This window comes from Arachis ipaensis, chromosome B10 (assembly GCF_000816755.2).
Source record: "Arachis ipaensis cultivar K30076 chromosome B10, Araip1.1, whole genome shotgun sequence".
Lineage (NCBI taxonomy): Eukaryota > Viridiplantae > Streptophyta > Magnoliopsida > Fabales > Fabaceae > Arachis > Arachis ipaensis.
In genome coordinates, this window is record NC_029794.2 from 13,869,352 (window position 1) to 13,883,957 (window position 14,606).

A 14,606-nucleotide genomic window follows, 5' to 3' on the forward strand; every position below is an offset into this window, starting at 1 on the left:
GAAGAAATGCAAAGGGGTGTTGAAATGTTAAGAGTCTGTCCGTACTTCCGGAGACGTCAAAAGCTGCAGGGAGTTCTTCGCGGACATTTTCTGGGAGCGATGGGTTGACGAGAGACCATCGGATCCAGGAGATGTCGTGGCTTGTCGGTCCACCACTTGCACTACCCGCGGCACCATGGCTTGTGTGAATGATGTGTCCCGTATCTCGTGTGTGCACTGCCTGGCAGATTACGAGGTCAGGATTTTCCTAGAGATGTTTAGATTTTAGTGAACGTGGTTATTCATCAACGCTTGTCAATCTGCCCCCGAATGAATTGTTGTGGGGTTAGCCTTATGCAATCCGCCAAAACAGTAACTAGCAACTGGCAAATTGTTAAGAATCTATTTCCTGGTTGAAAAAATGGCATTTTGATGCAATAAATTAACATAATTACCTCGCATTGTTGTTCACGGATTACTAATTAGCTTCACCCGAAAATAGAAAAAAAAAAGGTAACCACAAATGCTGCGGAAATTAGATGTAATTCAGAAAACCGAGTTTTACGTAGGGGTTACAGAACATCAAAAGAACAGCTAAAGAAACAAAGCAAATAAAGATTTGCAACATAGATTCCGTTGGTCATATATCCCCGACATTGTCTCCATTCTGCCCGGCGGTTTCCTGATAGTTTGAGCCGTGTGCCGTTGCCTGAGCTTGACTATACAATTGGCGGACCAATAACCCTAGCTTGATCTCCACAGCCTCGAGCCTGCCTTCCATTTCACGCCACGGTGCCATCTGTTGCTGTTCCCTTTGACGAAGATCGGCAACTTCCGCCTTCAACGCGTTTGCTTTGTCTTCGAGTTCGCGAATGGTGGTTTGATGTTGTTCCACCTCCGTGCGCAACTTCTTTTCCAACCGGCGGCATTCGTCCAGTTCATGCTTCCTTATACTCGCCTTGACTTTCGCGGTGATTGCCTCCATCCTCGCCGTCCTTGCTTCGTCTTGTGTACTTTGAAGATTGTCACTCAAAAACCTCATCCTCCGTTGGAGGGTGTCGATCAGATCTTCGGTCGGAGGTTCCTCGAGGTCGCCGGGACTAATGGCGAGGTCGTTGAGGGATTCCTGCGACATTTTTCCGGATGAAGACGGGGAGGTCTGCTAGACGACGAAAGCCCTTCAAGCAATGATTTTTTGTGACGGACTTGTGCATTGATATACATTAATCAAAATCAAATTTTAAGTTACGAATAAACAAATTAATACATTTTAATGTGGTTAATTAATGTACGTCTGCTATTCCTTGAAAAGTGAAGATAATAATGCCCCTGGTGGTTTTATCGTTAAAGGAAGAAAAACCATGGGGAAACGTGTGCTGCATCGCTTACGCAGAATTTGCAATAAATGCAAATCTTGGTAATGTGACGTTAGATTAGACACGACGGGCTGAAGGGCTATGGACTGCTATGAATAACGTGGCAGACGGGACTGGTGGTGAGTTTATAAAAAAAATGATTACTTGACTAGGCAATGGGGAGTCACTGAATGGGAGGTCAGTAACGGGGAACAATTGTACTTTTCATAAATAACATTTTTTATACGAAACAGAAAACACATAAATAAAATGATTGCAAAATGAGTCATCCAGCGGCAAAAATCATTACATACTACATAATACATATATTAGATAGGATAACCAAAAAAATATTGAGAACACAATCCTATCCTATTAGTCAAAGAGGTGGACAAACAAGATCAACTCATAATCTGCCCGACAATGCACGCACAGAATATGAGCAGCACCTCCATCACCATCGTTTAAGTCCCACCCTCTACCATAGCGTTGACGGCGGTAAATAGCACCCATGTTTCCATGGCTTGGACATGCATGCGAAGAACAGACTAAATTCTCTGCGTTTAGCATTGGCAGGCGACGCATGTGTGTCCACATCCCCTGGATAACGCCGCAGAACACCAATTTGCAGATTGTTAAGGCACCGGCCGCCTCAAGCACACGAAATGTTTGTAAGCCCTTGTTCTTTGACTCGAAGTCGTCGCGTAGCATCAGCATCATCGACACCGTGTACTGTGTTGCCGAATGGCCCTGGGCTGTGATAACGTGCATCATTTCCATCCCCGCAAGACGACTCCCGCCGAGGAAAAGGTCAGACACAGCAGACCGAAACAGAACTTCCAGGTTCTCGCTCTGCCTGCATCGCGCTAAGAAGTTTCTTCCTGCCTGGTGCATGGGACTCATACTCCACCACCGTTGGTCCCAAATTGGAATCAAGGCGAATCGGTAAACGATATCCTCCTCCCCTGCGTTGCGTGCAGCGGTGCACGACATCCTGAGACTGCACAAGTCCCTGACGGACTGTGCTGCGGTCCTCCCAGCAATTAAGGTCCAAACATCGTGGGGAAGGTTGGTGGGGCCTGTCGGACGATACATCTCCTTTCCTTGTATTGAATGCATGAGACGATTGATGAATGGGCCGTTATGTGTAAGCAGTGGACAACACAAAGGCTCCAAGCAGTTATCGCAAAGGCTGTTGTTTACGGTGTCTGACTGTCCATCTTTATAGTCACCCGGTGCCGTTTGTGATCGAATTACATCGGTTGTGTACCGTACCTCTACACCAACTCAGCCACACTCACATCGATTAGGGAGCCTGCCGCTTCATTCCCGTCGCCTCGCACACGACTTCCTTAGCAAACACGTCTCTTGTATTCAGAGTTCTTTTTGTTGATATTTTTTTTAAACTTTCCGGTCAGTAACTTTATGACTTTCGTTTTGTCCATTTCGTCGCTCGGGATTCCCAATTTCTTTTTTTCTCTATATGTTTTGTAGTACCCGGTCAATATATCCCACAATAAGTATCGGTTTAACCAAAGAACAGTTTGCCTGTTATCCGTTGGGATATATAAACGAGTAATTGGGTAGATAATATAAATCCGTCAAATTCTTACATCAAGGATATATAAAAAACAAACCATTCATTAAATAATATGTCAATACTAAACCTAATATTATGCGTCAATACTAAGCCGAAATATTATACGTCAATACTAAACCTAATATGCATGACAATCCTAAACCCTAGGAATGTCTACGTATCGTTCCACCTCGTAGTCGGCGCGACAGCGAATGCACCGAATATGGTCGGCGCCTCCGACATCGTGGACGGAGCCCCGCTCTGCCGCCCTCCGGCGGTAGTCATAGAGAAGACCCATATGGCCTCGGGTCATGCATCTGGTCGAGTAACAGACCGTATGTTCTTTTCCCTTTTTCGGCATATGGACTTCATCTGGCCAAGAAATTGTGAGGACCGCGAAGCAACTCGAGTAACATGCGGGGAGTAAGTCACCCGCTTCGAGCGTGCGAAATAGTTTCAAACCTTCTTTTTTGGCCTCGCTGTCGTCCATTCGGATGAGCAACTCCATTGAAAGTGCATACTTGGCAGCGTCTACCCCATTGCTTGCTGCATTCTGCAGCATTTTCCATCCGATGGCGTGGTTACGTCGTATGTAGAGCTCCCGCAGCGCCTCCCGAAACAGAAGCTCCGGGTGACCAATCTCAATGCACCTCTCGAAAAATCTTCGCCCTACAGGGTCCCGTATCCACAACCAATTCATCTCATGCGGGGGTGGTATGGCAACCATCCTGAGCACAGTATCCTCGTCGCCTACATCGCGCGCAACGCAACACGTCATACGAAACCTGCACAGGTCCGCGATGGAGTTCGTCGCGACTTTAATGGCTATTGCTAACCAAACGTCGCGGGGTAGTTCGAAGGCGGTAGACAAGCGCTCCATTGTAACTTCACGTTGGACGAGGGACTGGCAGTGTATATGCTTAAGACGGTGTTATCCAGTGGTGTTGAGAATAGGCATGCTAGTATATTTATGGTTGAGGATCACCCTTTGGAATCTAGTTCCCTCGGACTTAACCGACGCATCTTTTGGTTGGTGAAATCCATTATCGTTTTTTCAAAAAAAAATATAAAAAAAACCTTCTATGCCCTTGCATTGTAAACAGAAATAACATTATTAATTGAGGGCATTTATTAGATTTGTCGTTACGCGTTGGTGCGTATTTACTCAATGGTTAGGAGGGTTAAAATAAAATCTAATTAAAATATATTTTAACTAATCATCATCGCATTCATTCATATGTATATATATAATTAAGGAAGATTAGTCTTGAAAACTTCAACAGGCGTCCATGCACGAAATACGAAACATGAAAGGAAAGGCCGTAAACACACAAAGTCTTAATTTGCGAGTATGATTAACTTGAATCAGCACGCATGCTCACAGTGAACCCAAATAAAAAACTAGAGAAGGAAGCAACCTAATACTAACTTGGCCATGGGGACATAGGCGTCATAGCTGGCTGAACCATGTATCCTACGCAGTACCAGGTGGTCGACTTAGGTGTTCTTCTTTGATTTCGTCCGCCATAACTCTGCCTTGCTCAACACACGATCCCTGAGTTTGTTGAATGGTGTGCTGGTCAGGTTTACCGCAGTTGTCGCCCTGATCTCGTTCTCCCGTAACTGCAAAACGGTAAACGATCGGATTTAATGTGTCCCTATGATATAATAGCCGTAATCTACGTTTTTATTTTAGCATACTTACAATCCCGTCCATGATCGGGTTGAATTTGTCCCCCATGTTGAGCCACCCAATGACCCATATCCCGGAGTTCATGCTGAATGTTGGTCGGACGAATAGACAGTAACCGTCAGTATGTATTCCGGAAAAAAAAATGCTTCACTCTCATACATGCATGTTTCACTTTGTGATAACATACCTCTGTCCACAATTTGGTATCCCTACAGGGCTCTTTATCTGGAAATCTCCAAAGTTGCTTGGTAAGTTCATTAAGTGCTTCTCGTAAACTGCCTGTGTCACGTTGTATAAGACCCTTGCCTGCACGAACCGCGAAACATAGGTCAGAAGGCTATTATGCACGTCATGTTCCATGCTATGCCAAATTAAATTAAAGACTACAATCAAAATGGTTGCATGGTATGCCAAATTAAAGTAAAGACGAAAATCAAAATTGTCTGGTAACCGTTTTCCGGATCCGGTCTTCCCGATGAGGCGTCTCGAACTGGTTCGGCGATGAATCGAGGTTGTAAATTGCCCGGTCTTTGAAAGACACGAGCATCAGAAACCAATGGCCCAAGGCGTTCTGTATGGGGACATAAATCTGCACAAAATAAAAAACGTATATTTAATCCACTTAAGACACTTGTTCGTGGTTTAGGTTTCGATTAACAAATGGTACTCCGTCAACAGACAAGTTCAAGGAATCGGGATGGCCTCATCCATTTCTCCATGTAACGATTGTGCATTAGCTCCGTCGTCTCCCCGTTCAGAATATCATCCTACAAAGACAACGTTGACGAATAAAATAAGTCATGTTCTATAAGTATCAGAGCGCGGACGACTGTCAACGAGCGTTAACGGCGCAATGATTCATTTCGAGTACCAACAGCAGATAGAGTTAAGTTATCGAGATACACGGCGGAAGGCACCAGTACGAGGGGGACGTGGCAAGGATCTCAGCACCGGTCATTGTCATGGCAACCATATGTATGATCTGGTAACGAAGAGCAGCAAAAAAAAAGAACCCGATGAAGTATCGCGGTACGTTATACGTGTTTTTTCGTCGTCAAAACAAGCGTAGACATGTGCCATACCTTGTCGTCAACGTCATTTCCCGGTAGTAAGGAGTGTAAATCAACTCTGTTCGCGGACTTGACTCCAATACGAACAAGTTCCTCGCTACAGTAGGAGGAAAGAGTTTAGGCGGGAAAATAACCGCGATAAGCGGGTTTAAGCGGGTTTAAACAAACACATGCTCGAGTTTTACCATGGATCAAGGTTCCCGTCGAACATGTATGCAAATAGGGCCGACTGTCGGTTGTTGAAATCCATGGCAGGGGTGATCTTGAACCTCATCTACAACACATGTTTGTCAAAAGTCAGTCGGTAGTCACATTTTGCGTTAAACTAACTAACTGATTATTTACCTTCTTGCTCGTTGAAAGGGTAGACTTTTCCCTGTTGGGGCCGGATCGCACAGATCTATCGGTTCCCTCACCAGAATGAGGCCGTTTGGCATTCCTAGTTGCCGATGGTGGTGTTCGGAAAAACTTTCGCATGATGCTGTCGGTTGCTGTCAGGGGTTGACTACTATTCTCAGCCAGATCTGGGGCAACCGGCGTTCCACTAGAGATGCCAGACGCAACTTTCATGGACTGCAGGGTTGACTGTTCATCCGTCTCTCCGTCAGAATCCAACAACACGATAGTTTTCTCGGGGATTGCAGCAGCTGAGTAGTCGGTCTCCTTCACAAGGTCCCTCTGTCAAAGTGTAAGCTAAATCGGTTTATGATAAGGAACACCAACAAGACAGGTTACATACATGGCCAAGGAGTAAATCCTAACCTGAACCTTTTCCACGAGGCCCCTCATCAAGTCCTTGACGATGAGACCGATCTTCGGAAACGACCAGTCCTCTTCCGACTGGCTCTGATCACCCTTGACCGCATTAACATCATCCGGCTGTCGAGCTTCGTCTGAGGTTCCGGAGTCAGCTTTGGGTCCACCGGGGAGCTACATATTATAAAAACAAAAATGTCCAAAATCGAACAGTTATTTGTTGAAAGATTGTGTGAAGTACACCTGAGCAGAAGATTTACCTCGGATGCTTGCGGGGGCTGCGAGTGCTCAACTGTATCTGCGTCGTGGACCTCTTCGCATACGTCCCTGCATGTACCCCGTACGTGGTTGTTAATGCGAATATTCGTCTACCATGCATATGCAACGTACTGTATTTTGTTGTATTGTAATAGTCATAAATGAAACTTGTCTAACCTGTTGCATGTGTCACCGTCGGAGCTCGATCGTGCTTCTCCGTCGCCCATTGTTTTTCCTTTTTTTTCTTGGTGTGTTTCGAATAATGGTGGCTTAGAAGGATGGGTGGGTATATTTAATTGCAAAGACCCTTGGAAAATCCGACGGTTGTGTACTCTGTTTACGGATGCGTCTATGATAACGTTACTCGGGTGTTGTGGGTGGAGTCACGGGTATACGTTGTAATCGTCACACTCGTGACAAATCTTTCGCCCGTAAGGTACGTTCGTATGCGGCCTCGTTTTATGGTCTGTTCCGTATCCAAAAGTGTAAGTTCTGAGTGACACTATATATACTGTAAAATTTCCTTTTGCAATCACTATTCTAGGATGATTGCGGTCAACTCTATCCAAAACTACCGACAGGCTTCCATTACGGCGCTAAATCTGACCATGCCTTCCCCACCCCCTCCACCCATTATTTTAAAAATTATATCGTACAGGCATGGGACTGCGTGCAACTTTTGCAATGGGCGTAATGCTTTATTTCCTACATCAGTACACCGCCAAAAGGCATTCGTTGGGAGATGGGACAAAGCCAAAATGGATAATACACTAGATACCTTTATCTATTCGGTTCCCTTCCCATCGTACCGATCAACCGGTTTGTCCAAAGATTGTGCCATACTTGTTTATGCATAAATATCTATACATAGTGTATTGTCTCATACCCCGAATTGACATATACACCTGCTAGTCTGCAGCTATCCAGACCCTAGGTCAGTGCGTCACAGAGTTGCCCACCTCATGCGCATCAACACGAACGGCACGGATTTGGAACGCCGGCCTCTCTTGGGAACCGAAACGCCAAAAACTTATTTATTGGTGCGCCTTTTTAATAGGAGGGCATTAGATCCTTTATATATTTTTAGTTCAATGGTAAAGATTATCCCGAATATAATTTAATGTAATTGGTTATTTAATATTTTTTTAGCTTTTGTGTCAGTAGATTATTTTAAAAATGTTATTTTTTTATGTTTATTATTGGTATATAAAAAATATAGGTGGGCGTATATAAGAAAATTAAGAATACGTAAAATTAAATTAATCAGAGTTAAATATTTCGGATTATGTTAAGTGCCATCTTCAACTTCTTCAACGGAGATGACGTTGCCGGAGAAACCTTCTTCGACGTTTCTGGCCGAAACAGCACGGCTCTGGTATTCAACGGATGAGGTAGTTTCGACGAAGCTCGGTCATATTCTTTGCTTATGTTCGTCAGATCTTCGTCGTTGGTGAGGGAGATCAAGGTTTCTAAGTCTTCGTTCGGCAATTGACACCAGAACGTCACAGACGAACCGCACAACGCTCCTACCTTTACCAACAAGTCTGCACAACGCAAAACATAAACATGTTAACGAACAATCACAGAAAAAAAAAACGAGCAACACTTAAAATTGAGAGAGAAACAACACTAAAAAATGGATCTGAGAAGCAAATGGAACGATCCACGGTGACTCTAGTGTGGCCACCGATGAAACGGATCCCGCCGTCGGTAGCGCGTGGGAGGTTCTTGCCGCCGTAGCTGCAGAGGAGCTTAATCGTACGGCCGGGACTCGTTTCCATGGAGATCTACTTGGTTAGTTCGAAAACAGAAGAAGCTTAGAAGATTCTAGAAACAGAAAACTGAAGAATAGGAGAGGTAAAGGAAAATTTGAGTCGTTGTTGGCGGTGGAGATAATAGAAGGGGCAGCTTGCGACGGCAGATGAAGGAGAAAAAGAGAACCAGGTGAAGGAAGGAGAAGAAGATAACCAAGAGTAGGAGGGAGCGACGGTAATAATAACACGATAATGGTCCAACTAATTTAAAAAATTAAACTAAATATATTCATTCAAGAAATTAATAAATAAATTCTTTATTTTTTAAGTAATTGCAAAAAAAGATTCCATTAAAATTAATATATTATTTTGGCCTTCTCTAAACCCTAAACTCTAAACCCTAAACCCTAAACCCTAAACCCTAAATCCTAAACCATAAACCCTAAACCATAAACCGTAAACCATAAATCCTAATCCATAAACCATAAATCATAAACCCTAAACCATAAACCCTAAACCCTAAACCTCGAACCCTAAACCATAGAACTATAAACCCTAAACCATAAATCATAAACCCTAACCCATAATCCATAAACCCTAAACCCTAAATCCTAAAGCCTAAACCCTAAACCCTAAACCATAAAACCTAAACCCTAACCCATGGACCATAAACCTTGAACCCTAAACCATAAATCCTAAACCCTAAACACTAAACCCTAACCGTAACCCTTAACCCTAAACCCTAAACCCTAAACCATAAACCATAAACCTTAAACCATAAACCGTAAACCTTAAACCCTAAACCCTAACCCATGGACCATAAACCTTGAACACTAACCCATAAACCATAAACCATAAACCATAAACACTAAACCCTAACCGTAACCCTAAACCCTAAACCCTAAACCATAAACCATAAACACTAAACCATAAGCCATAAACCCTAAACCCTCAACCCTAAACCCTAAACCTTGAACCATAAACCATAAACCATATACCCTAAACCATAAATCATAAACCCTAAACCATAATCCGTAAACCCTAAACCCTAAACCATAAACCCTACACCATAAACCATGAACCCTAAACCCTAGAACCATAAATCATAAACCCTAACCCATAATCCATAAACCTTGAATCCTAAACCATAAACCATAAACCCTAAACCCTAAACACTAAACCCTAAACCCTAAACACTAAACCCTAACCCTAACCCTTAACCCTAAACCATAATCCCTAAACCCTAAACCATAAACCATAAATCCTAAACCATAACCCATAAACCATAAATCATAAACCCTAAACCATAAGCCCTAAACACTAAACCCTCAACCCTAAACCCTAAACCTTGAACCATAAACCATAAACCATAAATCCTAAACCATAAATCATAAACCCTAAACCATAATCCATAAACCCTAAACCCTAAACCATAAGCCATAAACCCTAAACCATAAGACATAAACCATAAACCATAAACCATAAATCATAAACCATAAACCCTAACCCTTGAACCCTGAACCATAAACCATAAACCATAAACCATATATCCTAAACCCTAAACCTAAACCTAAACCCTAAACCATAAACCCTAAACCCCAAACCATAAACCTTGAACCCTAAACCCTAAAGCCTAAACCCTAAACCATAGAACACTAAACACTAAACCACAAACCCTAAACCCTAAACCCTAAACCATAAGCCCTAAACCCTAAACCCGAAACCATGGACCCTAAACCCTAAACCCTAAACCCCAAACCATAAACCTTGAACCCTAACCCCTAAACCCTAAACCCTAATCCATGGAACCCTAAACCCTAAACCATAAACCATAAACCCTAAACACTAAACCATAAACCTTAAACCCTAAACCCTAACCCATAAACCCTAAACCCTAAACGATGGACCCTAAACCCTAAACCATAAACCATAAACCCTGAACCATAAACCCTGAACCCTAAACACTAAACCCCAAACCATAAACCATAAACCCTAAACCATAAACCTATATATATATGTGTGTGTGTGTGTGAATTAAATAAATCAAACTTTAATTATTATTATTATTTTTAACGTCACAAATAAATACTCATTAAAAAATATAAAAATATAATTTTTTTTTATTAACATGAACTAAATAATATTAAAAATATAATTTTGTCTGCGCGTGTACTCCCAACTTTAACACGCGTCCATCAAAAATGTGTCCAACACATTTCATCACTTGCTGAAATTAAAAGGCTTCAGCTCCATAGCATTACCCTTAACATTTATCCCTCACGTTATTATAAGAGAGAGAGGAAACCACGCTACATTTCTTGAGGCCACCTGCCTACCTTCGTCCTGGCCAACTATTTTTTTTTATTATTGTTATTATTAATATTATTATTATTATTACCATTTTTTCATATTTTATTGTATTTAAGGGGCATTTACGTTTCTTGATGTGACGTGAGTGACCGCTCAAGACGACCCGCGGAACAAGATGGTCAGACCCATCATGATGCCTAACTCTACGCGATCGACGACTATACAATACAGCAAATGTGAGAAAGTGTATACTATACGGTTCCCTTAAATGCTTATTCGATTGTCCCTGTTGTGGATAGTCTGACTCACTGCATAAGAAGGGAAAAAAAGGGAAAAGAAAAGCAATTTCGAATATGGAAAATCAGTTTCTGGGTTCGTTGGCTGAGATGGGTGACCAGGTCTTTCCAGACGATCTTTTGATGGAGATTTTCACTCAAACAGACCCGAAGACGGCGGCGAGATGCAGAACCGCAAGCACAACCTGGCGTGTCCGACTGTCTTCCGACAGATTTAGGAGAGACAACACGCTCGCGAACATCGAGAAACACCGTAAGGTGTTGCTCCAGATTGGTGACCCGGAGACGTACGGTTCAAACGAATCTTTCTGTATTGTAGACTGTGTAGACGGAGGAAGAGTAGCCGCGCCAATGCCAGAACAACTGGGTCCCCGCGGATGGTGGACTGTTATCGGCTCCGATTGCGGTGTGATCTGCGTGCAGTATAGCACGACTGGTCCTGATTTGAGACTCCTGTTATGGAACCCGCTGCTGCGAGTCGCTCGGGAACTGGACGATCCGGCCGACAAACTACTTAAACAAGCCGTCTTCGGTTACGCATTTGGATACCGGGCGGGAACTGACAATTACTGCGTCGTCCATATGTCCAAGAAGCACGTCCTAGACAGGTTTTTGCACTGTAATATTTTCAATTTCGCAGATGGAAGCTGGAAACACGCGTACATAAACGATCAGCGTCTCACTCACCTCGACGAGGGATCAGCGTTCCACCTTGGTAAGGCCGTGTGGGTCAACTGGGGTGGACGTAGTTTGATGATTGCAACGCATGTGGTCGTGTTGGATGCAGAAACCTTTCTTCTGAGCAAGATAAGGATAAATTGTAGGTCAATTCAGCACGTGCAGGCGATGCGTGTGCTCGACGGCATCCCACACCTGGTCGGCTATGAACGATCCCCGTACGGAGGACTGTCGACCATATGGTGCAAGATTGACTTGGAATCGATGTGCATCGTCCCGTTCATCAAGCTAGGAGTTGCCGGTCAGTATGGCGTTCCATGGAATCCTGTGACCATCATGGGTGATCATATGATCACAGTACGCGAAAATAATCGCAAACGGGCTGGAGGCGTTAACGGTGCTGTTCTGACGAAAATTTCGTTGGATTAGATTAATTTTGTGAGCCGACACAGAGTCACCACATTCAAAGGTGAGTGGCCGAGAGACATGTCCCTTCAGCGCGTTATAATTGTGGGAGTGGGTTGTCTAGTTCCCTAAGGGAGCGGCCGATTGTGTGATTCGATCGAATATGCGGCAAGTAGGCTGTCACTCCATAAATCCGTCGCGAGTACATATGGACCAAGTGTAATCGTTGTTTGTATTCCGGGTATGTTTAAATTGTGCATTTCGAATGGATTGATGTGTATCGCAGTTTATTATACTTAGTAGAATGCATAGGGGAAACAAAAATTATCCAATTAGATTGAAAACACAATGCCAATGCAATCAAATCCACACTACAACTCAGGCTAAACAAATCGTTTGAAGTAATTATGTTCTCCAGACGTGAAAAAAAAACATAAAATAGGCTTAGCTAGCGACTTCGATCGGGAAAAAGAACCAACAAGACGATCATGGATATCAGCACGATGATCACAACTCCACGCCTCCTCGTCATCACGACACTCGCAAGCATGTTGTCTTCCATGGCCGTAGAGGCTGCAACGGCAGCCTCGAGCTCTGCCCTTGTTTCATGCACACTCTGTTGCAAACGACGCAGCTCGTCTAGGAGTTCTTGTCTTGTCTTCTTCAACTCTGTGTTCTCGCTTCTAATGCACTCGTTTGTTTCCAGCAACCTGCGAATGACATCGGAATAACGAGCCGGCGGCTCTGGATCGTACCACTGAAAGAACGAGCATTTCCTGCTGGTTCCGTACCCAGAACATCCATAAAACCTTCTGCCTGGATAGTCAGATCTCCAAGCGGTTCTGATTGGCGATGTCACGCCACAGTGACAGCGAGGCGTCGGTGCATCGACGGAGGACGAGCTTATGGAGGAGGATCTCTGCATTGTGTCTTCAATAGTTCACGGGGAGAGTGATAGAGTAGCTTTTGAAATAGCAGTTCGCAACGAGGGTTCATATTCACCTCTCTGGTAATGGCACCATGTCCTCGCATTCCAACGGTCTTGTTGTTGACTGACACCTGTGACGCCAACCTAGCAGGAAATGGTCGATTAAAGCCCCTAGCCACAGGGCGGAGGCATCTTCCCCCATGGAGTTGTTAGCTGACGATTTAAAGTTCAAACCATTAACATAAAAAATGTGGCCCGTTGTCTCCAATTGGTATAATCTTTTTCTACGAAAAATGGTATGAAAAAAAAAATAATTCATATGTATATATCTTGTACGATACGGTTGCATCCGGGTCTATAGGGAGATTGGGTTGGTCTGCGGGATGGATTCTTTCTACTGTTTTGAACCGTGTCGGACTGCTGGCCCATAGTAACGTCTTAAAAAAATAAAAAAGGCTTTCCATGGTCATTATTGCGGGAGTCTTCCCAATGCAATGGCCGTATGTTGACTGTAACTGGAATAAAACGAATTTATTGTCACCTAATCTCATTGGAAGACGATGTTACTTAATGAGGTGTTTCATATTTTTTTGTGTTTAAGGGGCATTTACGTTTTTTTAATGTGACGTGAGTGACAGACCCATCATGATGCACAGCCGCGCGCCAGAGCGCTACAATCTAGCAAGAGTGGGGAAGTGTATATTACACGCATCCCTTAATTGTTTACTCCATTTTGTTCTGGACGTTCTAAGTCACGGCATTTAAAAAAAAAAGCAGAGAAGGAAAGCAGTTGAGATTATGGCAACTCAGTTGGCGGAGTCATTGGGTGAGATGGGTGACCAGGTCTTTCCGGACGATATATTGATGGAGATATTCACCCGGACAGACCCAAAGACGGCGACGACATACAGAGCCGCAAGCACAACTTGGCGTGTCCGACTGTCGTCCGACAAGTTTAGGAGGGACAACACGATCGTAAACATCGGGAAACACCAGAAGGTGTTGCTCCAGATTGGTGACCAGGAGACGTACTGTTCAAGAGTATGTTTCTGTCTTGTGGACTGTCTAGACGGAAGAAGAGTACCCGCCCCAATGCCAGAACAGCTGGGTCATCGCGGATGGTGGAGTGTCATCGGCTCCGATTGCGGCATGATCTGTGTCCGGTATAGCCGGGCTGGTTTTGATACGGGACTGATGGTATAGAACCCACTGATGCGAGTTGCTCGGCAACTGGACGATCCGGCGGACACCCTATGGAAACAGGCCGTTATCGGATATGCATTTGGTTATCGGGCGGGGGCTGAAAAATTACTACGTCGTCCATATTTCAAAGAGGCATCTCAGAAACAGGTTTTTGCACTGCAATGTTTTCAATTCCGCAGATGGATTCTGGAAACACGAGTACATTAACGATTTACGTCTCAGTCATCTCGGTGCGAGCTCAGTCTTCCACCTTGGTAAGGCTTTGTGGGTCAACTGGGGTGGACGTGATGCCACGGTTGCAACACATGTGGTCGTGTTGGATGCAGTCACCTTTCGTCTGAG

The 14,606-nt window shown here is 44.0% G+C and overlaps 3 protein-coding genes across 3 annotated transcripts; all 3 read right to left on the reverse strand.

Moving 5' to 3' along the window:
- On the reverse strand, positions 1,710 to 2,429 carry LOC107620179. The gene has a single exon (XM_016322383.1). The coding sequence runs from the start codon at positions 2,427 to 2,429 to the stop codon at positions 1,710 to 1,712; it is 720 nt and encodes a 239-aa protein (XP_016177869.1).
- On the reverse strand, positions 7,960 to 8,471 carry LOC107620180. Its single transcript, XM_016322384.1, has 2 exons — positions 8,351 to 8,471; positions 7,960 to 8,234 (listed from the first exon to the last, which is right to left on the reverse strand). The coding sequence occupies exons 1-2, from the start codon at positions 8,469 to 8,471 to the stop codon at positions 7,960 to 7,962; spliced, it is 396 nt and encodes a 131-aa protein (XP_016177870.1).
- Positions 12,582 to 13,058, reverse strand: LOC107620181. The gene has a single exon (XM_016322385.1). The coding sequence runs from the start codon at positions 13,056 to 13,058 to the stop codon at positions 12,582 to 12,584; it is 477 nt and encodes a 158-aa protein (XP_016177871.1).

What these genes read in the sequence shown, in the direction of transcription:
- LOC107620181 (XM_016322385.1), bottom strand. Translation starts at nt 13,058, where the DNA reads ATGCAGAGATCCTCCTCCATAAGCTCGTCCTCCGTCGATGCACCGACG.
- LOC107620180 (XM_016322384.1), bottom strand. Translation starts at nt 8,471, where the DNA reads ATGGAAACGAGTCCCGGCCGTACGATTAAGCTCCTCTGCAGCTACGGC. An exon ending in CACTAGAGTCACCGTGGATC is followed by an intron (nt 8,235 to 8,350) that starts GTTCCATTTGCT and finishes TGCGTTGTGCAG; the next exon opens with ACTTGTTGGTAAAGGTAGGA.
- LOC107620179 (XM_016322383.1), bottom strand. Translation starts at nt 2,429, where the DNA reads ATGTATCGTCCGACAGGCCCCACCAACCTTCCCCACGATGTTTGGACC.